Source organism: Poromitra crassiceps, assembly GCF_964638095.1.
Source record: "Poromitra crassiceps genome assembly, chromosome: 1".
NCBI lineage: Eukaryota > Metazoa > Chordata > Actinopteri > Beryciformes > Melamphaidae > Poromitra > Poromitra crassiceps.
The window spans coordinates 53115767-53140537 of NC_139623.1; the positions used below are offsets into that span (position 1 = coordinate 53115767).

Genomic DNA, 24771 nt, shown 5'->3' on the forward strand with positions numbered 1-24771 from the left:
CAGGTTTGTGCAGGTCGGACACTTCTCCCTCACCCCTCTCTCCCCGGCACTGTGTGTGTGTGTGTGTGTGTGTGTGTGTGTGTGTATGTGTATGTGTATGTGTGTGTGTGTGTGTGTGTGTGTGTGTGTGTGTGTGCGTGTGCGCGCCTGTGTGTGTTTCATCGGTTTGAGCTGCTTTCTGTCTACACTCTCCTTTCTTGTAGAGCCGGGGGAGAGGTAACCTTGCAAGGCGGCTGGATTCGCACGAGATCTTGAGATCAGATCATGGATGTGCGTGTCTTGTGAAAACAATATGGCCCCCATCTGGCAGTGTCAGGTTAGGAGAGAGGGGCCTAGTCTACATCTCGGTGCACTGCTCAAATCCCATCCGCACATCTGGCCTCAAATGGACGGACACAGACGTCACTTATAGAAGTGGCTGCACCGCTTAATAAAAAGCGGAAACGGCAGTTGCAGATCCGGTGGATACAGAAACAGTCTGTGCTCCAAAAAACAATTCTGCTCTGAAAACAGGTCATAGTAAATAAATGGTTGATGTGAGTAATCTAGCTATGTAGCGAATACACAAAAATAAAATGAACTAACACCATATAAAATCATCTTTCTATGGGGAACGATAACACTGTAACACAAACCATAACACTGTAACACAAACCATCAACGGTGGGCCCTGCGTCGGGGATTATCGATGCTGTGATATGGCGGCATTTGTGACATTATTTGCGTTGTTCCTGGTGGTCGGGGACCTACTGTGTAAGAGCGGGGCCGAAGCTCTCTCTACGGGCTCGGCTATGCACCGGGTCTACCCAAGAGGCGCTCTGCTCGCTCTCCGGCATAAAGGTGATACCCCGCCTGAGAATCTCCCCGAGGCAGTGAGGGGAAAGCCGGCGGGGGAAGCAAATCGGAGGAAGAGGGGCAGGAGAGGAGGCGTCAGACAACGGCTTCGACAAAGAGGAAATAAGCCTCCGCTGCCATCCATCATATTAAGTAACGTGCGGTCTTTACGCAGCAAAATGGACGAGCTCCGGCTAAATACCAGATTCTGCCATGAGTACAGGGAATCAAGTATCATGGTGTTCACTGAATTTTGGCTGCGCCAGGACACACCTGACTCCATGCTGGAGTTGGAGGGCTTCACTACAGTACGGGCCAACCGGGAGGCCACGTCTGGAAAGACGAGAGGCGGTGGTATTTGTATGTACGTGAGTAATAGATGGTGTAACCAGTACACAGTAAGAGACAAGTTTTGTGATCCAGACCTCGAACTGCTCTGCCCCTCCTTGCGACCGTTCTACCTCCTGAGGGAGTTTGGGAATATCATTATTTGTGCAGCATATGTCCCCCCCAGTGCTAATGCTGCTAGAGCAGCAAACCGACTTGCAGACTGTGTCCACTCACAACTCCAACGTACTCCAGGGGCCCCTGTATTTTTACTCGGCGACTTGAATCATTGCAGACTTGAGCCAGCTCTTCCAGGATTTCACCAGTATGTCAAGTGCGGCACGAGGAACAGCAGAGTTTTAGACAAATGCTATGGTAACATCAAAAGTGCATACAGAGCTAAGCCTCTTCCTCCTCTTTCTAACTCTGATCATCCAACTGTTTTCCTCATGCCCACATATAAAACTGTGCTCAAGTCCAATATGCCGATGCCCAAAACTGTGCTGCAGTGGACTGATGACAGTGTGGAGAAACACTAAAAGGCTGCTTTCTTTGCACGGACTGGAGCATCTTCCAGAACTTGGAGCTGAACGAGGCTACGGAGACAATCACTGACTACATCAACTTTTGTGTTGATAATGTTGTTCCAAAAACAGAACATTCTACACTTCCCCAATAATAAGTCTTACATCACAAAGGATGTAAAAGCATGCATCAACAAAAAGAAAAATGCTTTTAAAAATAGGGATAGGGTGGGTGTGGCCGCAGCTCAAAAGGAACTGAATGTGATGCTGAGGAAGGCCAGAGGGAGACACCGGGCTGCTCTGGAAGAGAGTGTCAGCACCATGAATACAAAAAGGTTGTGGAATTGTATGAAAAGTATAACAAATATGAATCCTAACCGAAAGCACATTGTCACTTTGAATGATTTGGACAAAGCGAACGAGTTGAATGACTTCTTTCTTAGATTCGACTCGGACTTGTCTAAGCAGACGGCAGTGGATTTAAATATTGATTTTAATTAATTTCCCTTGTCTAACACTTCTGATCGTCTGTTCATTGACCCACAACAGGTACAGAGCATTTTCAGTAAGGTTTGTAACAAGAAATCCACAGGGCCTGACGGCTTGTCAGCTTTCATGCTAAAAACATGCTCAGCAGAGCATGTTTGGTGTCCGATCTTCCAACAGTCTGTAGACAGTCACACTGTTCCTGCCTGGGGAAAAAATCACTGATTATTCCTGTACCTAAAGTATCTTGTCCTGCTGGGAATAAGGATTTTAGATCTGTTGCTCTAACATGCGGGGTAATGAAATATTTTGAGAGAGTGATTGTGAACCATCTTAAGACAGAGATGACTTCTTGTATGGATCCCTTACAATTTGCTTACAGGGAGGGTCGCAGCACAGAGGATGCTGCTGTCTGTGTGACTCACTTAATCAGTAAACACTTATGGCCCATTTCCACCGCAGGTAGTAGCGCGATCCCGCTCCGCTCGACTCGATAAATGGTCTCATTCCACCACTAAAAACTATCCCAGCCTGGGTTGTATTGGGGTCGAGTCGTGCTACTTTTCGTACCTGCCTCGTCGTGGTTCTATTCTGTGAACCCGGTACCATATGGTGACGTGAAAACATTGTTGACGACTGATTGGTCAGGCAGAATCGTGTTTACTCTGTCTACTGACTGTCAATGCAATGCTGGCGGCTGCATACCAGTTTAGTGGGCTTACCTTCTCTTCTGTTATGTATATTTCCATCAGTCTTTTGTGTTGCTGCCTTCGCCTCTGGTGAAATAAAATCGTGGCGGGTGTTCAATTGTCTGAGAGAGAAAAAAGTCTGCTGCTCAGGGAGCTCTGTAGCTGAGTGGAGGCTGCAGCGCTCCGCTAGGCCGCAGCGGGTCTTTGAGGAAGCCGCGGTCTTGCCTGGTGAGAGGCCGCGGGGTACAGGCTTCACTCTGTTGTGCCTCTCCCGTCCCCGCGCAGCGCAGCGCATGCCTGTGAGTTTGACTAACTACAAAGTGATATCCATTCTCCTGGCCGATTGTCACATTTGCCCATGTACACTGTAGGTCATTTAGAGGCACCAGTATTTCATAAACAGTTTAAAAGTTCTGTGGATGGATTTAATTGTAACGTTATGTTATAGCCTACTTCGGCTATTAGGCGAAGGACAGATATGCGGTCGCTATGACGACCAGCTGTGGGCGGGGGCAGATGATCCGCGGTGGAAGGAAAACGTCCATCGGGCCGATACGAGTAGAGCCGACTGGTGACGAGCTGTGTAGGGCAGTAAAATGTGGTGGAAATGAGCCATTAGACTCAGACCCCAAAGCCTATGCACGCGTCTTATTTGCCCATTTTAGTTCGGCATTTGACACTCTCCGACCTCAGCTGCTTGTCCAGAAGCTAATTAATATGAACGTTAATCCGTTCATAATTAAATGGTTCTACTCTCTTTTAACAGACAGGACTCAACAGGTCAAGGTCAATTCTTCCCTCTCCAATGCTAAACACTGCAGTACAGGTGCCCCGCAGGCGGGGGGGGGTGAGCTCACCCTTTCTTTTCACTGCGTACACCAACGATTGCAGGAACAGTCAGCCAAGCAACTTTGTCATCAAATTTTCAGATGACGCTATTATTTTAAGCATGCTGCAAGGTGATGAATGCCCCTCCGTTTACTATAGGGAGATAGCTACTTTTAAAGAGTGGTGCGAGAGGAACCACCTCATTTTAAATACCTGCAAAACCAAAGAAATGATCTTTGACCCGAGAACAGTGAGAGCACATGACCCTGTGGTCATACTGTAGGTGACAGGGAAATTGAGCAGGTAAGCTCGTACAAGTACTGTATCTGGGGATACAAATGGATAACATGTTAAAATGGGACGTCCATGTTGATTATCTGTGTGCAAAACTGGCACAACGTTTGCACTTCCTACGTAGGCTCAGACTTTTTGGAGTGTGCACCAAAATCATGACAACATTCTACAATGCTGTGCTGGAAAGCCTGATCAGATATGGCGGCATGGTTTGGGTCTCTCATATTTCTTTTACTTTTCATTTAATCTTATTTTAATGTTTTATTCTTGATATTCAATTTTCTACAACAATTCTTTTACTCTTTTATTCTTTTATCCAATATCCCACTGCTGGTTTTATTGTTTATTGTTGATTTTATATATTTTACCTACGGGTATGTATGATTTAAACAAATTGTACAATAGGGCTGTGCAATTTCATGTCTCAGTTGGCATCTCCCCACTGTGTCCTAGTGTGCAATGCTGTGTCTGTCCTGTTTGTATTTACAATAAAGTTTATCTCATCATCTCATCATCTCAAACAGGGCTGGGTAGTTTCTACTGGAATTGAACTGATATCAGGCTGAACAGATAATGCTACCATGTGTGTGTGTGTGTGTGTGTGTGTGTGTGTGTGATTGTGTGTGTCTTGTTACCATGGTGGTGCTGCTGCTCTCTGAGTACCCGCTGGTCTGGGAGGCAGAGTCTTCACTCAGGCCGTTGCAGTGCGTGTCATGTCCACTGGGTGGCCGCGCCGCGCTCTCCACCTCGTCCTCTACGTTCCACTGGCTGCGCTCCACACTGACCCACAGAGAACAGACAGAGAAGAGGAATCAACACAGATGCGTGCTGGGATAGTCTGTGCGGAGGCTGATCTCAGTGCTTCCATTTCAAATGGAAAGCTGGTTTCAATGCTCCAGAGACAAATGTAAGAGTTGTTTTTTGTGTCACCAATATAAATTACTTAAAGGAGGATTCAGGTTTTTTACAACCTGGACCAGCTGGTCAAGTCACCCTGAACAGACACAAAACGATTCAGTATAAAGCTAGAACGGCCTGGAAGAGAGGCCGTAGGGGCACCTGCAAAGCATGTATTTATGTCCTGTAAATAGCTTATTTTCTGCGAGGCACCGGCTCATATCCTTTATTACATCATAGAGACAATGAGAAAATGAACGCTGTATTTACCTTGCTGCAGCCAGCGTGTTGACCCTGTTTCTGTCCGTCACATTGGTAGAGGTAGAAGCTCCCATTCCCTCGCTCTTCAGTTTGTAATCCATATAACGTTAGTCCAGCTCAAATAAATACGGGCGGCCATCGAATTTAAATGCTTCGTCCATATTCTCAAAATCAGATACATTTCCACTGTGTTTACTCCACTGTGTTTACTCCACTGTGTTTACCCCACTGTGTTTACCCCACTGTGTTTACTCCACTGTGTTTACCCCACTGTGTTTACCCCACTGTGTTTACTCCACTGTGTTTACCCCACTGTGTTTACCCCACTGTGTTTACCCCACTGTGTTTACCCCACTGTGTTTACTCCACTGTGTTTACTCCACTGTGTTTACCCCACTGTGTTTACCCCACTGTGTTTACTCCACTGTGTTTACTCCACTGTGTTTACCCCACTGTGTTTACTCCACTGTGTTTACCCCACTGTGTTTACTCCACTGTGTTTACCCCACTGTGTTTACCCCACTGTGTTTACTCCACTGTGTTTACTCCACTGTGTTTACCCCACTGTGTTTACTCCACTGTGTTTACTCCACTGTGTTTACTCCACGCGAAACATGGCGGCTTGAACAACTGCAGCTGAACACTCAACTCTCAACTGATGTGAGACTTTCGCAGGACTTGGTTACAAAGTGCCCGGATGTGGAAACTACAGGACAGCAGGCTGAGAGAGGTCAATAGAGTGGCTCACATTTATGCCACTAACATATAATAATGATATGAGCTGGTACGTGGCAGAAAATAAGCTTTTACAGGACGTACATGCACTGAATAGATAACGATTAGTCTGACATTTATCGCCCAGCCCTAGGCCATACACCAGCTACTCAATCCGCCTGGCCATCCCGCTGCAGCGGACAAGGTAGCAGCGGCACACTAGAACCAACTAGATCAATCAACTAGAGTTGAGCAATTGTGTGGTGTGCACACCGCCTTATTATAGTAGTGAGATTATATTTATTTACATGTAGCTTCAAAATCATTTGTTGACCATGCACTGTGATCGGAAAACAAACTGGCATTTGATGTTGTTTGCTGTCACTTGTTATTATGATGGGATATTATTATGGATTACATCCTACAATAGATATGAACAGTCATCCACAGAAATCTGATATGAGCAGCAGCTGAGAACTGAGCATGAAGGGCTGCAGCGCGAACGGAGCCTAAATGTACAAGTACTGTACCGCCATCTGGAGGCTGTCTGTCAGATGGACCTTTGTTGGTAGAGGTTAGTAGAGTTTGGTGGTGGTTAGTATTTTGGTGATGGTTGGTACCTGCTGACGGGTCCGAGGTCACAGATCTCTGCGCTGAGGAAGGGCACGAAGGAAGCGCAGCAGAAGGGACAGGAGGAGTTGAGGTTGGAGTCATCAGATGTCCAGCCGGCCATGATCTCCTCATCGTACACCAACGAGTCACAGCCCCGACACAGAGAGCAGCTGGACATCAGCACCTGATGCAGAGGGGGCAGGGGTCAACAGTGACACTGAGGGAAGGGAGGGCTCAACCATAACGTTTAGGGGAGGGAGGGGTCAACGGTGACACTGAGGGGAGGCAGGGGTCAGTGGTGACACTTACTCTAGGGGAGGGAGGGTTCAGTAGTACTTTAAAGCCACGTCTGCAACGCTCCCTGCATAAAATGGCAAACTTTTTTTGCGTTAGTGCCTTTCTTTTAGACGAGAACATGGGGCATGAAAACGCAAAAAAGTGAAAACAGGTCCCAGAGTGGAATTCTTTGATAACGTCGCCCCTTTCTGTTGCCGTGTAAAGTGGAGAAACGCAATTCAGGTGTTGACACATCCCCCCTTCACCATGGAAGACAATGATAGACAATATACAGGAGCACTGAACTAGCCCAATACAGCCTTATGGCACAATGAATCACATTGGCATTCAACAAACATGATAACGATTTGTTAAAAACACATAATCTGCGTTAAGTGCCCGCTACTAACGTCACACATATTAATTAGTCACTCCCGCATTAAATAATAGAAGACAACTCACGGCCAGATGCATTTCCTCAAGTCCCAATTGCTGGGTTTTTATTCTGTCATCCAATCTGGAGCAGTTTATTACCATTCTGCCTTCTGTGTCACTCTATTGCGTGGAAAATTAATTTAAAGTTTATCCTACAAAGCTAAATTAAGCCCAGAATAGACAGAATAGAGGAAGCTAGGCATTTTTACCTTCAAAATAAAAGCCGTAATTTATGGCTATGAGTTTTTCTGTGGTAGTCCACATTGGGGAACAGACTATTCTTTTGTTGAGTTCTGACATGTGTTTTTCCTCCCTACCCCCGGTGGAGCTGTCACTCCATTCCCATGTTCTTTTTGCTACAGGTGCGGCTGGTGATTGGTTGGGAGGCTGATGGGACGGGCCTTAAAAGGAGCCTGGCCCGAGGCCTCTTCACTCCTCTTTTTCCTCCTCCCAACCCGGTTGTGTCATGGCAGGAGCTGACTCATTCTTTGTGTGCTAGCTTAGCTAAACCCAGTGGATAATTGTGTCAAGTACTAAACTTTTGATGATAATTGTGAGCAGTCCTATAGCAGCATGTAGGGGTGAGAATCTCTGATTTATCTTTAGTTCACTTTTCTCCTGTGTTTGTTATTAGTTAAGCAGGTAAGCACCATGTTGTTTATTTGGGGGGGTTTTCTTTACAGGTAAGCTTAGAGTTTAATATAGATTTTGTTTATTATTTTGAGTGTGCTCATCCCGATGCTCTCTGCTGCTATATTTAAATAAATCTTATTCTGTGGACTGCAAAACCTGTCGTGGCATGGTCATCCTTGGGAGAGGGGAAAGGGGGAGTCACTTTCTTTTATGTTGTGCTGGGTATCCCCTAGGCCGGGCATAACACCACGCTAACCACTACACTCCTTTTTCCAGACTGGTCCATTTACCTCTAGCCCCACCCCCTCTTGATTACTGTCCCAGGAGCGGCGCAGCGGATAGGCCGGGCTTGGCATGTCTGTCAAGTCGATATCACTGCCCACCGACAACGAACTCTGCAAACAGATGACAAGGATCAGATTAGTCAGCAGGTGACTGTCTGAACACAACCACAGTGGACAGTTAAAGGGAGGGGTGGGTATGAGCAAGTTAGGTTGGTGCCTACTACTATTGTGTTATGTACATGTGTGGTTATGTGTAGATATGTGTGATTTTTCTTTCATATTGTGTATATGTACTGTATGTATTAATAGAGACTAAGTGCTTTATCCAACTGTTTCAGGTCAAATGTACCTCAGAACAACCTGTAAAACGAATTTCTGTAAAATCAAAATGTAATGTAAAAACAAACCATGTCCTCCAAAGTGGGGTGTTGGTGGAAAGGTTAAAAAAAGAAAGAAAAAAGGCAGGGTTCCTACACATTTTATTTAAGAAATATCTTGGCACTCATTTCTAGCGTGCCGTGCATGCTTCGCGTGCAGCTGTCAGCAGCTGGATAATAAGAGATTCTCTCTATCTGACCATTATTCTTCACATCAACATGGACTCAAAGTGGGTCAACAACATAAAAGCTAGAATTAGGGTATGTGTCTATGTAACCTGACCTGAACCACAAATCGGGAGACTTTTCCAGACTTTTTTTTTCAAATTCCCAAACTATTCAAGACCTGAAAATGATCAAATACATTTTTATTAATACTTTTCCAGTCCTGACTGAGTAGGAACCCTGTATGTATCCATCGATCCCTCTCCTCTCACTGACCTCTGAGGTAGCGTTGACCAGTCTCTCTCTGGCTTTCAGCAGCGTTTCGGCCACCTGAGCTTTCCTGGACTGCCTCTGCTCCGACACCCTGCGTCCGACCATCCCCCCGCCCCCTCCCCCTCCCCCTCCCCCTCCCGGGCGCCGGTCGTCCACGCTGGTGGCGCGGCGGACAGAGATGCGGTGTCGGGTGGGGGTGAGCAGCTGCTGCAGCTTCCCGGCCAGCCCTCCTCGACTCGGGGAAGACACGTTGTTGGAGTTCTCATCCACGCCTTTGTTCCGGCCCGATGAGCCCCGCGAGCCTGCAGGTCTGGAGGTCAAGGGTCAGAGGGAGAATACGTCTGACATGGCTCGATAACACAGCCAGGGTTGGGGGTTAAAGTCCCTGTGTAGCTCACCGGGTAGAGCAAGGCACTAACACTACCAAGATTAGGGTGTCAATTCCCTCTGGGGGCGCATAGGAATATAAATGTATGCAGTCATGATAATGTAAGGGAGGGAGTGGCCATCGGGAGAAAAATAATTTATGTCGTGGCCACAATTGACTAACATGCCATGATATGAAATTTTAGCTCTCATTCCCCCCCCCCATGTGCACGAGATACAATTCGTTCTGTCGATTTCCTCTTTACGTGCGCACAAATTGCCAAAATGTGCCCTGGAAATAGTGACATGGTGCTCTCGATATCATTTATAATCCATGAGCTCTTCACAAGCTTCTAAAGAGTCAGTCACATATTGGTGTTTAAATGTGGCTGTGTTGCTGTCCTGGCTGTGTTGCAGACACCTGACTGTGTTTACATCGCCTGAAAGTTAAGTATGTCTATTCATTGTAAACAGACAATGGATATTAGACCAAATCCTTACTAGGTCGATCTACAATGGTACCAAAGGTACCTTTTCTCGTGTGCAGGAATGGAGTAAAACGTTAATCGTAAACGTTTACGTAACATTAAACAGTAAATCGTGGACTCAATATCATTTTTTTTCTCTCCCAATGGCCACTCTCCGGATCTGTAGTAAGGTACTGGTGATGTGATGAGATCCTAAAAATATCAGATGAATAAATTAGTCTGTAAATTTAGCCTATTTTATATGTACAGTACCGTATATATAACACTCAAAACAGCTAGCTGGAGAGTAAAAGCAATGAAAGCAATTAAAAAATATAAAACATTAAAGTAAAGCTCATCATTATACACGAACAGCATGTCAGAAACGATGAGTTTAAAGAACCGGTTTAATATTTGATACAGATTTAGGACCGACCGGCTGTCTCTGTCCGCAGGCTGGCAGCTGCAGTCTGGGTCTGAGTCAGCCGTCTCTGCACAGTCTTTGTAGAAGGTGGAGAGGCAGACCTCACTCCGTCGTACCAAGACGCCACCGGGGGGCGCCGGAGGGGGAGTGCAGGTATCCCGGGGGCCCAGAGGGGGTTTCCGGGACCAGGCGTCGCTGCAGCCATTGGTCCCTGTGTTATGGAGGACGGCCTTCTTGGACAGCTTCACCTCTGAGGGGGGAAGAGGAGGACAAACGGGAAATAAGTCAGAATAAACACAAGCAAACAGTAACGATGTCGTGCCCCATTAGTGATGTAGCTCCACCCTTGGGTCAGTCAGTGACTAAGTACTAAGTTAAGTTAAGTTAACTAAGTAAGGCTGAGTCTAAGTTGAAGTATGAGTGAAATTGTAGAAGCATTTTGGTATGGGGCAATGAAAGGACAGATTGACCATAATATGTCTGTTGCCTACTCTCCTCAGAATTAAGGTCCTTACACACCGGGAACATTTTTATCGTCCGATTAATTCACAGGTCAATCATATTTTTCGGCGGCCTCGTGGGATAACAGCTTATCAGCGGGATATATTCCACAACACACGCTGCTCGAGTGCTATATTGCTTTTATAAAACGGTTTCCAAGTATAATAATATAATAATAATAATACTATAAGTCCGACTGGCATTTTATTCTGATAGAGTCAGTTGAAACACTACTGTAAGGCGGGACCTCTAGCAAGAAGATAGACGTGCGGGTGATTTGATTGGATCGTTCTGGAGACTGAAGTCGACATTGGCCAATCCTGGCGCTTGCTGAGAGCTTTTTGCAAAGGCCGACACCAGAGCAGTATGCCGACACCAAGTAACGTTACGTCTTATTTAGAAATGCGGGGTTAAGAGTGAGGGCGCGCGAGAGAGGGGTTAAGACATTAGCCCGCGTCTATTCTTGTACAAAACATCATTTTCTGCGAAGTATTAGTAAAGTTATAAGCGAAGATCGATTCACAAGGATCTGAAAACTGTCTCCGCCATTTTGTTTTTGAGGTAACCAAAGCCTAAGAGAGTTGCGCCATCATGCGTCTGGCTGCAAGCGAGTAGCTTTTTGTTTTGACACTACTGTAAGGCGGGACCTCTAGCAAGAAGATAGACGTGCGGGTGATTTGATTGGATCGTTCTGGAGACTGAAGTTGACATTGGCCAATCCTGGCGCTTGCTGAGAAGCTGAGAGCTTTCTGGAAAGCCCAACACGGAGCTCGAGCGCAGGGCTGCCTTTTAGTAAGAGAGTTGCCATGGCAACCAATAACCCATGGCCATGGGTTATTGAACTCGGTTACTGGAATTATACAATGGCTGTGAACCAATCAGATTGCTTGATTTGAGAGAGCCGTTTTATAAATATATATATATACCGTATACCGTAAAACGAAAGTTACGTATGTAACTACGGTTCTATGAATCCCGAATGACCGCCAGAGGCGGTGCTTAAGCACTGAATATTCCCCTTCGCGCATGCGCAGTTCGAGTATTGTATACCAACAATGTCACCTGTGACCCCCTGGATGACCGGACAGAGGTTATATCTTCCGGTGTCATCAGGGATCATTTCCTACAGAAACTTCTCGCGAGCACACGAGGATTCTGAGTGACAGAGCGCTCTGGCGGTCATTCGGGATTCATAGAACCGTAGTTACATACGTAACTTTCGTTCTATTTCATCCCTGCTGACCGCCAGAGGCGGTGCTTAAGCACTGAATGACTTATACCAGCAAAGTCACGAGGAATCCTGAGTACCCACCTCAATGAGTAGAATCAGAGGATTCTGGCACCAGGACCACTCCCAGTGGATGGGGAGTGGCAACATTCACCCGGTAGAACCTGGAGAAAGTGTCTGGTGACGCCCATGAGGCAGCAGCACATATGTCCCCCAGGGATACCCCTCTCAGGGCAGCCCATGATGTGGAGACACTCCTGGTAGAATGGCCCCTCACGCCGGTTGGCAGGAGGCGGTTACTCGCCCCATAGGCATAGCTGATAGCGTCCACAATCCAGTGGGACAGACGCTGTTTGGAGAGAGCGCAACCTTTGTTAGGGCCACCATAACAGAGGAAGAGCTGTTCTGACTGTCGAATGCACATGGTAGCTGTAATATAGGCTCTTAGGGCCCGCACTGGGCACAGCAGTTCCCGCTTGTCCCCCCTCTCTCCTGGTGGGGGGTCAAATCGTGCAAGCCGTATTGGCTGGTTGAGGTGTGAGTGCGACAGCACCTTAGGGAGGAATGCTGTGTTTGGCCACAGAGTGACCCCCGAGCCATCTGAGTTCCACCTCAGACATGAGACACTGACAGACAGGGCGTGCAGCTCACTGACCCGCTTTGCTGAGGTAATGGCCAGGAGGAATGCAGTCTTGCATGACACCCACTTTAGCTCCGCCTGTGCCAAGGGCTCAAAGGGAGGCCTGCATAGAGCTTCCAGCACCAGGGGAAGATCCCATGCTGGGATTCTCGGGGCTCTTGGAGGATGCAACCTCTGAGCCCCCTTCAGGAAGAGGGACACCAGACTGTGGCTCCCCACTGTGCCATTGTCGACTCTGGCATGTCGACACGATATTGCCGCTACGTACACCTTCAGAGTAGCAGGAGACCGGCCTTTGTCCAGGAGGGACTGCAGGAACTCAAGGACAGTAGGCACAGAACAATGTACTGGGTCCTCGCTCCGACCCATACACCAGTTGTAAAATAGCTTCCATCTGTTGTCGTACTGCAGACGAGTGGATGGCGCCCTTGCATTCATTATAGTATGCCTGACAGGGTCTACACAGCTGCTGAGTAGTGGTTCGGGCCCTCCAGCAGCCAAACGCACAGCTGCAGGCGTTGGGGATTGGGATGCCAGATCTGACCTTCCAGTTGGGACAGAAGATCTCTCCTGTCGGGGAGGCGCCATGGAGCGCTGCGACAGAGTCTGTGCAGCAGAGGGAACCATGTCCTCCCTGGCCAGAAGGGGGCCACCAACAGAATCCTGTGCCCCTCCTGAAGAACTCTCTGAAGTACTAGCCGAATCAGAGGAAGCGGTGGGAAGGCATATAGAAGACCCTCTGGCCAAGGATGAGCCAGTGCATCCTGGCCCAGAGGGCTGGTTGTCTCCGCTAAGGAGAACCATAGAGGGCAGTGAGTCGACACCTCTGAGGCGAAGAGGTCCACCTCTGCTCTGCCGAAGCGGCTCCAGACTGTGTGCACCACCTCTGGGTTGAGGCACCACTCCCCCGATGGAGGCTTTTGACGGGAGAGGAAGTCTGCCAAGTGGTTCTGCTCTCCCGGTAGATATATTGCCCGTAGGCTGATCAGGCGGGGGGCCGCCCATGTCAGGAGGTCCCTTGACACTTGCAGCAGCCGTGCAGACTTGGTTCCACCCTGATGGTTTATATGATAGACGGTCGAGGTGTTTTCTGACCGAATGAGGACATGCCTGCCTCTCAGGTATGGCAGGAAGTTCTTGAGAGCTAGGTGCACTGCTCGCAGCTCCAGCACATTGATGTGTCCGGCGCGGTCTTCCCCAGACCACTGCCCGCGAGCCGTCCTGCTCTGCCACACTGCACCCCATCCTGCGGGGCAGGCATCTGTGGTGACAGTCTCCCTGCGGGACGGGATGGAGCCCATAGGGACCCCCCTTGCCATATAGGCCACGTCCCTCCACGGGGCTAGGGCGAGGAGACACTGCTGTGCCACTCTGACCTTTCTGTGTCTGTGCCGCTTGGCGTCCAAGCGGAAGCCGTTCAGCCACCTCTGCAGGGGGCGCAGCGACAGCAAGCCCAGCGGAACAGCAGCTGCGATGGATGTCAGTTTGCCCAAGAGCCGAAGAAACGTGACATAGGGCAACAGTCTTCCCCTTTGGAACAAGGGAAGAAGGCGTAGGATGTCGTCCACACGGTGTGGGGACGGACAGGCTGTCATAGTGACAGTGTTTAATGCTAACCCAATGAAGGTTGTGGTTTGAGATGGTTCTAGACAACTCTTTTCCATATTTACCTTGAGTCCTAGGTGGGACACGTGGGACAGGAGGCACCCTGTATCTTGGGCCACTTGAGCTCGGGATGGTGCGCAGACCAGCCAGTCGTCTAGGTACGGAAGGACCTTCATGCCCTGAGACTGCAGAGGTGCAAGCGCCGCTGCCACACATCTCGTGAACACCAGTGGGGAGAGAGAGAGCCCGAATGGCAGCACCCTGAACTGCCAGTGGTGGCCTCGATAGGCAAAGCGCAGAAACTGCCGGTGTTGATGGGCAATGGGGACATGAAAATAAGCGTCTTTCAGGTCTATGGATGTGAACCACTCTCCACGGGCTACAGTTCGCAGAACGTCTGCCGTGGTCAACATATGGAAGGGCATGACCTTCATGAACTTGTTGAGTCCCCTCAGGTCCAAGACTGGACGAAACCCGCCAGTCTTTTTCGGCACGAGGAAGTATGTCGAGTAGAACCCCCTGGGGTGCGACAGAGGGTCTACAGCCTTGATGGCGCCCTTGGCCAGGAGGGCAGCCAACTCCTGGTCTAAGGCTATGGCTTTCACCGGGTCGTTTATGATGGTAATTTTGACCCGGCTGGATGTTGGGGGCCGGCATCGGAATTGAAGCTTGTACCCGTGGGTTAAGGTGGCAACCACCCACGGGTCTGAAGCATGAGCAGCCCAGTACCTGAGCTGCTGATGGAAAAAATATCCGACAGCCGGCCCCGCGGCTTCAATGTCCGCCCCCCCGGCCCCTAGGGGCCCTGAAGGGGGGACGGACAGGATCCGGGGCCCGAGGCCGATTGGAGGGCCGAAAGTCACGGCCCCGCCTCTGCGTGTACTGCTGAGGTTCACGACGGCTACTGCTGTGCGCTGGTGGTGGAAAGCGGCCTCGGGGAGCAGCCGAGGGGCCCCTGGGCCTGGTGGGCGGAGGCATACGGCGAAGACCTGCCAGCTGCTGCCTGGTCTGCCCAGCCTGGATGGTTCATTCCAGCGCTTCCTGTGCCGCTGACCCGAACATCTCTCCTGGCTCCACTGGGAGGCTACGGAGAGTCCTCCTCGACGCCTCAGTCAAATTAGACTGTGAAAGCCAGACTTGGCGACGAGTTTGGACCAGGACGGACATCATCCGTCCAATTTCCCTGGACATAAGGCCGAACGCCTCCAGTGACGCATCACAGAAGGCCACGGAGTCAGCATTCACATTGCCCTCCTGTAGTGAAGCAGAGAGGGCGAGCATGAGGTGTGACAGGGAGTTGCCTATACGACCGGCCCGAGCTCCCGCACCATAAGCCCTTGTGAGAAGGTCGTCAGTCATCCGACACTGGGGTCGGGGGCACCTAGCATCCCTTCGCAGAGCCTCATCGGGGGAAACAATGAGGGATGCGATGGCAGGCTCCATAGCTGGCATGTGATCCAGGCCAACTCTTGCCGTGTCGTGCATGGCTGCCAGGGTTCGACCATCAGCAGAGAGACGGGAGCAAGCTCCAGTGTCCCTCCAACAGGCCTGCAACTCCCTCATGTAGTCCACTGAGTGAGGGACCTCAAAGGCAGTGGAGGCTGGCCTGCACCTGAAGAAGGCGCTTGCGGGAGCCGATTCCGCTTGCTGCGGTATATCCATGCGTAGGTGATCTAGCGCCCTGCGCATGACCGTACGCATGGGGTGGTCCTCCGTCTCAGCCAGCAAACTGTGAGCGGAGGAATGGGAGCCTGGCCCTGAGGCCCGGGAGACCCCATCCAATGAGTCTTCCCCATAATCACGAAAGTGAGTCGCAGAAGCTGCCAGGGAGAGTGTATCCTCCTCTGGGGCAAGCACCGGCATTGGAGGAGTGGGCACCTCAGCCTCCTCTGAGAGGACACCAGGCTGGTGAGCCATGAGCATGGACCTCATCTGGGCCAGCTCAGCGGACAGCTGAGCCACCTTTGATGACAGCCCACTGCGGTCAGACTTCGTCTTTTTCTTGGAGGGTCCAACCGCAGCGGCCTCAGCCAGACGCTTAGAGCTCCTACGTTGGAGCGGAGACACTTGGCCCGATGGGGGGATGTCACCTTCGCCCATTGGGTGTTCCAGCTCTGCCAGTCTGACAGCCCTAATTGCCCTAGGCATGTAGCTGTAGTTCATGCATGGATTGTCCGACAGTGCCTCCCTCAGGTGCACAGGACCAAGGCACGCGGGGCAGAGATCATGGCCATCCTCTGGCTGCAGAGGAGCCTCACAGGATGTGCAATAATGTGCATTATCCATCATGGTGGCACCAGTTAGGAACACCGCCACACCGGCTAATGCACACCCTTCACAGTTAGCCCAGAGCGCGGACGCAACTGGTCCCTACTGTAGATGCTGTATGCTGGGGGGAGGGAGCGCGTACGCTGCCTATACCAGCAGGCAGCAGAGGTTTACTCCTACACAGTATATATATATACACACAATGTAATTAATTAATATATATATTAATTAATATTACTGTCACTAGTAGTGGTTAGTCACCAAACAAAACAACATCTAACTCATTCAAAATGAAAACACTACTCACAGCGCTGACGCTATAACGTTAGTGAACAGAATGAGACCATATACTGGGGGGAGGCAGCGCGTACGCTGCCTACACCAGCAGAGGCTATTTCTTTTTCTTCTTTTTTTTTTTTTTTTTACCACTCTTACAACGAAAAAACACTCATCATAGCGCTGAAGCTATAACGTTAATGAACAAAATGAGGCCATATGCTGGGAAGAGGGAGTGCGCACGCAGCCTTCCCCAACAGAGGTTTATTCAAGTTACATAAAAATAACGATAACCAATAACAACCGGGAAGCGCTAACGCAACCCCCACACTTGTAATGCCGGGAGGAGGCTGCGCAACGCAACACTCACCGGCAAGTCTGCAGCAGTAGGTATCGTTGAAGATACAGCTTTGCAAACAATTATGAAATCACCTCACCTTGTCCGGAGAGGGAAGTGGAAAACACTGCCTTACCGGCGAAAGAACGCCGCAGCGTCCACCTGAACAAAAAATAACTCCTCTCATACGAGGAAGATATTTCCGTCGCAGCTCCTGGAGGGCGAACGTTCGCTGCTCCGACCAACAACGGCCGCGGAACTACTAGCAACGGAATGTACTTTTTAATATGAAGTATCTCGTAATGCTTTCAAAAGCACTCTGCGCGCGAGAAGTTGAAAAGGAAATGATCCCTGATGACACCGGAAGATATAACCTCTGTCCGGTCATCCAGGGGGTCACAGGTGACATTGTTGGTATACAATACTCGAACTGCGCATGCGCGAAGGGGAATATTCAGTGCTTAAGCACCGCCTCTGGCGGTCAGCAGGGATGAAATAGAACTTCTAATAGGGGCCCTCTCCCCAATTGCCGCCGAGTCTCCAATAACCGCAGGGGGTCAAACTCAATTTTGCACATAAGCGCCGGTCTTCCATTAACAGCGGTTATTAGAATAAATGTTTTTTCTCCCTCATTAGGCCTACGGTATGTTTTTGTGTTGACTGAATTCAGTCACTTACGGTAATGACGTGTGTTTTGGAGGAAGTCAGGCGGAAGTCAGTCATGCTCTTTCTCCCCGTCAGACAGTTTTATATTTTATTCGGACATGTATTGGAAACTTGTCTTGGCGTCTACGTATTTGGTAAGTCTGCTATTCCCTGGATTAATACAGTATGGCTGTTTGGCAGAGGAGAGCAATGAACTGATACTGTAACGTACTGGTAGTTGGATGATGATGATGGTGATGAAGGCAATACTAGGCAGTACAATACTAGGCATGTTCAAAAATCAAAACTGCCTGTACTGTACCTACCTTGTGTGTACTAAGTACTATCTCACTGGTTTAAATAAGCAATTTGATACTTTCTGTTTTTTGCTGACCTGAAATTCTGTGCAAAAACTAATAATCGCCTGGGTCAATTTCGTACAATAAAGAAATAACCGCCTGACTCCAATTGCCGCCTGGTCTCCTTTAACCGATTTAGCATAATAAACGCCCGGGCCCTTATTGGCAGTTTTACGGTATATATATACAGTATATATATATATACAGTATATATATATATATATATATATATATATATATATATATATATATATATATATATATATATATATGCAGTCAATGCAACTGTGCATACCAACGGCCGTTATTTGCTGAGCAATATTGAACGATACATCTGTAAGGGTTGAAAGCAGAGGTGTGACCAAGTCAACTTTTCAGTCTCAAGTCTCAAGCACAAGTCTCAAATCAAGTCCCAAGTCTGAATGTAGAATATAAGTCAAGTCAGAACAAATCAAAAGTCCAGTATCAATTTAATATCTTATATAAAACTAAATATCTGTTGAATGGTTTCAACAGGATAAAAGGTGTTATGAGGAGAAGTTAGTCACTGACTGTCAGTGGAGGCCTTCATGCTGTTCAGACTGTTACTCTTCACGAGCAGGCCGGTCAGGGATTCGTGGCTGGAGCTCTCACTCAACCCGCTCCAGCTGGACTGACGAATCAGAGCGGATTGAGGGCGGGGCATCTGAAGACTGTCCATCGTCACGTCTTTGTAAGAGCAAAAAACAAACAAATATCCTGTCATAATCCACAATATATTAAACATACAGTAAGTAACCAGTTATGCTAATGAGGTCTTTAATTAAAGATTACATTAATTTATATAACATAGTTGATAGGAATTTGTCTTGGTTCACTCTCAGACAAAGACAGTGCAGCCACACCATATACAAACAATACACATTAAACACAAAAAAGAGAATTCAGGAACAGTACCCAGCAGCATCATATTCAGCAGAAGTGCAGTTTAAAGTGCTATAGGTCATACATAATAATGATTCAGTGCAAATTCAGATGCCTTATGGCTTGGAGGTAGGTGCTATCTCTGAAGCGAGATGTTCTGCTCTTAACTCATTGAGTGCCAGCCACTTTTGGAGAATGGACGCTCCCAGTGCCAGAGTTTCAGAGCGTTTTCAGTGATTTCTCGAGGCCCACAGAATATTGTGTGATATTACTATGTAAACACCGAACACGCCCAAAGAACGATGAGACTCTCTTCTATCATCAGCAAAAAAAAGTTTATTGATATCATTTTCCGTTCTTTAGTTATGAGCCGGAGAAGATAGGTTGATTTCACCAAAAAGAGACGTTTCTAATTAGAAGCTGAGATAATTAGCCTTTTGTGAAATTAAGCATTTCAAGCACATGACTGACTCTGAAGCTAATATTTTCTGATGTAGTGACACCCCAAAAATAATTTCCTTCAATAAAACAGTGAAAACAAAGGAATTTTGTTTGGCAAAATAATATTTTTTAGCTGCAACCAGCAGCGCTGGCCCCTGCGTGCGCTGCTGGTTGCAGCTTCTTGCTGGTCTTGATTTACTGCTGGTGGGCATCAGATATTCTAGCTTGTGTTTGCCAATCCTGTCCTGCTGTCTGGGTCTGTCTGGGTCGGTGTTGTATGCTGCCCTGCGTGCCCCACCCCGCTCAACTGCAAACCCCACCTCCGTGGGTGTGTCTCTGGTGGCTCTCTGCTGCCTTTGCTCTGCACTGAAAAGTGCGCTACATCCAGCTTTTTTACAGCGTTCCGCGTGTATTTGTCACCAGCTCCCATCGCTTCCAGTTGAGAATAATAACAACTCCACAACTAATCATGCGGATGGGCTATCGCAGCGGACACGGAGGGGCTCAATTGTGGCAGCAGATTGGCTGCTGCAGGCACAGCTAACGTTATGCTTCATGCATATCGATGCATACCGATGCGATTTCCGTTTCCCCATGACTTCTTCTCTGTTTTTTCCTCAACTTTCTCTAATCTGGAGAGCACTGTCGCCACCTAATGGGTCTGTAAAATAGCTTTTACACATTCAACATCCACCATACTTTCACAGGAGATGGATCAGGCTTTGATCCACGTCCCACCGTCAAAAAACGCAATTGACGACAATCGTCGTCATTGGCACTCTACGTTAGTATTTGAATTGACGACGATTGTCGTCATTGGCACTCAATGAGTTAATACTCCTGTATCTGCTGCCTGATGGGAGGAAGTTAAAGAGGTAGTGATGAGACGGATGAGAACGGTCTGCCATGATTTTATTAGCCTTCCTGATTATTCTTGTGGAATAAAGTGATGACAGTGAGGAGAGACTACAGCCGATGATTTGAGATGCTCGGCATACTACTCTTTCCAGCCAAGTCTTGTCCTGAGTGGTTGTGACCAAACCAGACAAGCATGGCGAGGTGAGCACACTCTCAATAGCAGACCTGTAGAAGTGGGTCATGGCTGCTTGACTGACCCTGAACTTTTTGAGCTGCCGCAGGAAGTAGAGTCGCTGATGGGATTTGCTGATCATGAGACTGGTGTTGAGATCCCATGATAGGGATTCATGGATGGTGGTCCCGTGGAATCGGAAGGAGGTGACCCTCTCGACCACTTCTCCATTGATGGAAAGAGGGGAAGGAGGCTCTTCCTAAAATCAACAACCAGCTCTTTGGTTTTTGAGATGTTAAGTATCAGGTTGTTGCTCTCACACATCTCACCAGCTCCTCTACGGTAGCCAGATTCATCATTGTTGGTAATAAGACCCACCACAGAGGTGTCATCTGCAAATGGGTGTGTGTGATTGACAGAAATGTGTGTATAAAGAGTACAGTAGAGGAGATAAGACACAACCCTGGCGGGCGCCAGTGTTCTGGGGCCTGGACAGCGAGACATGATTACAAATTTTGACAACTTGTTTTCTGTCACATAGAAAGTTATAGATCAATTTAACACCCAGCTCCTGTAAAGTGTGATCAGCTTTACAGGAACGATTTTGTTAAATGCAGAACTGAAATCAACAAAGAGAACACGGGCATAATGTGGATCCAGATTGCAGGTGTTGAAGAATAGAGTGCAAACATAGGGACACTGCATCTTCCACATTTCTTTTTGCTCGGTAAGCGAATTGATGGCAATCGAGTGTGATGCTGGACAGATATTTACAGACGAGTCAAGCTCAAGGACTTTCATAATGACTGCTACAGCTGCGGGAACTTTCAGTTTGTGAAGGCTTTGTAGACTTCTGCAACTTCAGCGCCGTCTGTGGACAAAAGCAGTACTGTTGGCCCAGAACAAAAACTGTGTTTCCTGAACACCAACTGTCTTAAAGTCACTGCTTCATCCGCTCAACACGTTTCAGATGGACGTAACATGTGACGGACGAGTTAAAAGTTCCCTGTAGCTGCTTTAAGCTAACTAGCCTACCGTGCCTCTTCGTCGTCCTCCTCATCACTGATTTCTACTGTCCCTTTGTCACGTTGTAGTTTTACTTTGTTTCGAACTCAAGCTCTCACTAGTGCCTTAAACGCTGCAACGCAGCCCTATGGAAGACTGTTATTTTGCTCCAAAATTACTTTTCATTAAAACCTGACCACCCACCCGTAGGTGGCGTGGTACCCCCTGGGACTGACACGGATCCACGTGACTACGTCACGTCCTGCCAGTCCAGGGAATAATCACTTCCGCTTTCTTCCACCCGCTGTGAAGACGTGTTTTGTGAAAGCTCCGCGGTTATCGAGGAGTTATATTATATAGCTTTAGATACTAGGCTCGTTCCGGCTGACGTGCCCACCTCAAGAGGGTCGCGTGGACGGGATAAAGCAGGCTTCGGAGACCCGACCCTGTACCCTTCACCTGCGGCGTCGGAACAAGTCATCTAAAAAGCTAAGAGTATCTTCCTTAGTTAACTGTTGTCAGCTGCCGCCGTGCAGTTGATGTGAAACGTTTCCCCGGGAACGGGGTAACGTTGTTAGGCTCGAGCGCATGACTCAGGTCTGCACTCATAACTCTAGCTAGGTTTGCATACATGCAGAATAGCTTGTACCGTTAGCACTAGAACAACAAGCTAAATAGCACAGTTGTCACAGTAGCTAGCTGCATCCGTGCGGTTGTTTCTGTTGCTAGGTACTTTAGGAACGCCGGCTTTAGAGCGCGCGCGTTAGATAGTTAGCTAGTTTGCTCAGTGCAGCTAGCTTGGACTACCTTGTAGCACTCCATATCTGGCTGCGTCCCCAGACAGGGTAACACACCCGGTTATTGTGGCAGATAGCTAACGTGCACACGTGCAGTTAGTGTCTGTGTGCTAAGTACTTCGCGCCAGCTACCTCTGTGTAGGGCGCGCCTTAAGCGAGAGTAGTAGCTAGTAGCCATGCTCTTCAGTGAAATAGCTAGTTAGCTGCTTGCTCCCGTGCAGCCAGTATCTAGCGATGTGTAACCCCGTTTTCCTGTTAGCAGAGAGAGGGGGGAACAGCTAGGTGCTGTATTAGCTGTGAGGCTACTGGCCGGTTACGACCGGCACAATTAATTTGAAACCTACATAAATGTAGTGTAGCTTTTACTGGCGTCTGAGATTTTAGCTGGGCGATTCGCTAGCTAGGTGAGCTCGCCCCGCACCTTGTGTGGGCCGCTTCTCTCAGTACTTACGCCATCTTAGCCAGCTTGCTTGTCTGCTAAGTGTTGCTTGCCTCGTGCAATTAGCATCTACTAGATTGCAACTCCCGCTGAGGAGTTTCTTCTGAGATTGACTAGCTTCGCGGGCCGCTGGCCTTTGCTTGCGGTCACGCTTGCTTCCCCGTGATACAGGGTAGAAACGCGCTGCACCGGCCTGTGCGCAGGCTTGTGTTAGCGCACGCTTGTCTCTCAGTGCTTATGCTAGCTTAGCTAGTGGCTTCCACGTCTGTTCTCTCGGGTTAACAGGTTGTGGGTATTGGTGCCCCCCCTTCGGGATGGGCTATTGCCGCTTACGTTACCATTGCACGCGCACGTTCGCTAGCCTCAGGGTTGCTTACTGTCTAGCCTGTGCTTCTTGCTAGCTTGCTTAAGCAGTACTCCCGCTAATAGGGTGCGCCCTGCGGGAGCTTGCTATTAGTGGTTAGCTTCCTGCTTCCTCTTGCTACTGAGCAGGGAAGGTCAGGGAGGGGATGGGCCGTGTGTAAAACTACTTGGCCGAGTATGAATCGGCACGTTAAGTGCGTGTTCGGCCTTGGGCACGAGCACGCGGCACAGGCGCCTTGAACCTTCGGTCTTGTCCGCAGCTAAGCTCTTTAGAGCTGACCAAGGTCCGCTCTCAAAGAAGTGTTAAAGCTAGCTTGCCTTGCATAGGTGCAGATAGCAATATTAGTACTGTTTAGCACAGAACGATAGCATTTTGCAGATAGCTGGCGTGCACCCGTGCAGTTAGTACCTGTGTGCTAAGTACATTGGGCGCGAGATACCTCCGCTACAATAGACATACTGCTCCTTGCTGGCGCTACGCGTCCAGCAGGGCTTACAGCTCGCCAAGGTCTGGGCTCAGTGCCAGCCTTTGGCTTGTAGCTCTAAGGACAAGCCCACCGCCCTTGGTGCCCAAGGCCCGGGGTGGTTGGGAGCTCTCCATGGGTCGCACTCCCTCGTTGGGGCGCCCCCTGCAAGTGCAGGGAGCCCGGCTGGGGGCACAGCGCACCTTGGTCCATGGCCACGGCCTGGCCTCGGTTGGCAGCGCCCAGGTCAAGCCCACCGGTTGGCTCACCAAGGCTGGGCTTAGTTCCAGCCTGCGGCTTGTAGCTTTAGACCCACCGTCCTCGGTGCCCAAGGCCCGAGTTCGGTCTGGAGCTCGCCCAGGGTCTCATACCCAGCATCAAGACTCGCCTTGGTCCATGGCTACGGCCTGACCTCGGCTAGAGGCTCCTAGGACAGCCCACCATCAATGGCACCAACGGCTCATTGCTGGTCGGGAGCTCGCCTGGGGGCCGCACTGTCGGACAAGTCCACGTGCGTCTCGAGAGAGAACGTTACCTCCGCAGTCCCCCCAGCCTGCGAAAGGCGCACGGCAGGGGGGGGGGTTACTTCGATACAACAGCGCGTCAGTAGGCGGAGCTTGCGTAAGAAGTTCTCCCCCAGCATGCACAGCTTCTACGGAACTGTCCATGCGGCGGGGGGGCGTAGCCTCTCACGTCCCGCCCCCCCATCAGGGCACCGGATCGAAAGGTCCCGGTGCCCAGCAATATGCTCATGACTATATTTCAGGGATCATTTCTATAGTTTCTAACTTGAGAAATGTGTTTCTAAAATGTTCAGTCTCGCTATCCACGATGATGAGACGGTGATACTCTTTTCTGAGCGCGAAGCGGGCAGAGAGACTTGATTCAGTTCATATGCTCTCTGTTTTGATGACCGTTCACTGTCTCCTATGGGGACATTGAGGGAGAGAGTATGATCGGAGTGGTGGAACGGGTTCCGCTCCGTTGGCCACAAGAGACCATCTTGTCCAACAGGCTCGATGCCTGGGAGCATCTATGTTCCCCCGTCCCCATTACGGCGCACCCTCCAGAGGGGATACGCGCTACAGTTGGCCCACCCACGTTCGACGGGACCCCCGATTTGGCCGTGGAGGAGGAGGCCATGGACGGCTCCATGCGTCCAAAATTGGACCTTCGGCGTCTCAACAAGACGCTGAGGAAGTCCCATCCCGAATGCTCTCTTCCCCGCCTGTTCAAGTTGAGACAGGGGGATTTCTTACTTCCAGGGATCTGGAAGGTGCGGTCTTCCATGTCCACATGGTCAG

The 24771-nt window shown here is 49.2% G+C and overlaps 1 protein-coding gene across 1 annotated transcript in view; it reads right to left on the reverse strand.

Moving 5' to 3' along the window:
* dennd4b (DENN/MADD domain containing 4B) overlaps nucleotides 1-24771 on the reverse strand; it is a 214681-nt gene that overhangs the window by 26170 nt on the left and 163740 nt on the right. The window contains exons 19-24 of the mRNA XM_083645668.1: nucleotides 18574-18717; nucleotides 10164-10361; nucleotides 8913-9219; nucleotides 8101-8205; nucleotides 6475-6650; nucleotides 4618-4762 (exon numbers count right to left, since the gene is read on the reverse strand). Of these exons, the coding sequence (XP_083501794.1) occupies nucleotides 4618-4762; nucleotides 6475-6650; nucleotides 8101-8205; nucleotides 8913-9219; nucleotides 10164-10361; nucleotides 18574-18717 (1075 nt within the window). The remainder of the gene's footprint in view (nucleotides 1-4617; nucleotides 4763-6474; nucleotides 6651-8100; nucleotides 8206-8912; nucleotides 9220-10163; nucleotides 10362-18573; nucleotides 18718-24771) is intronic.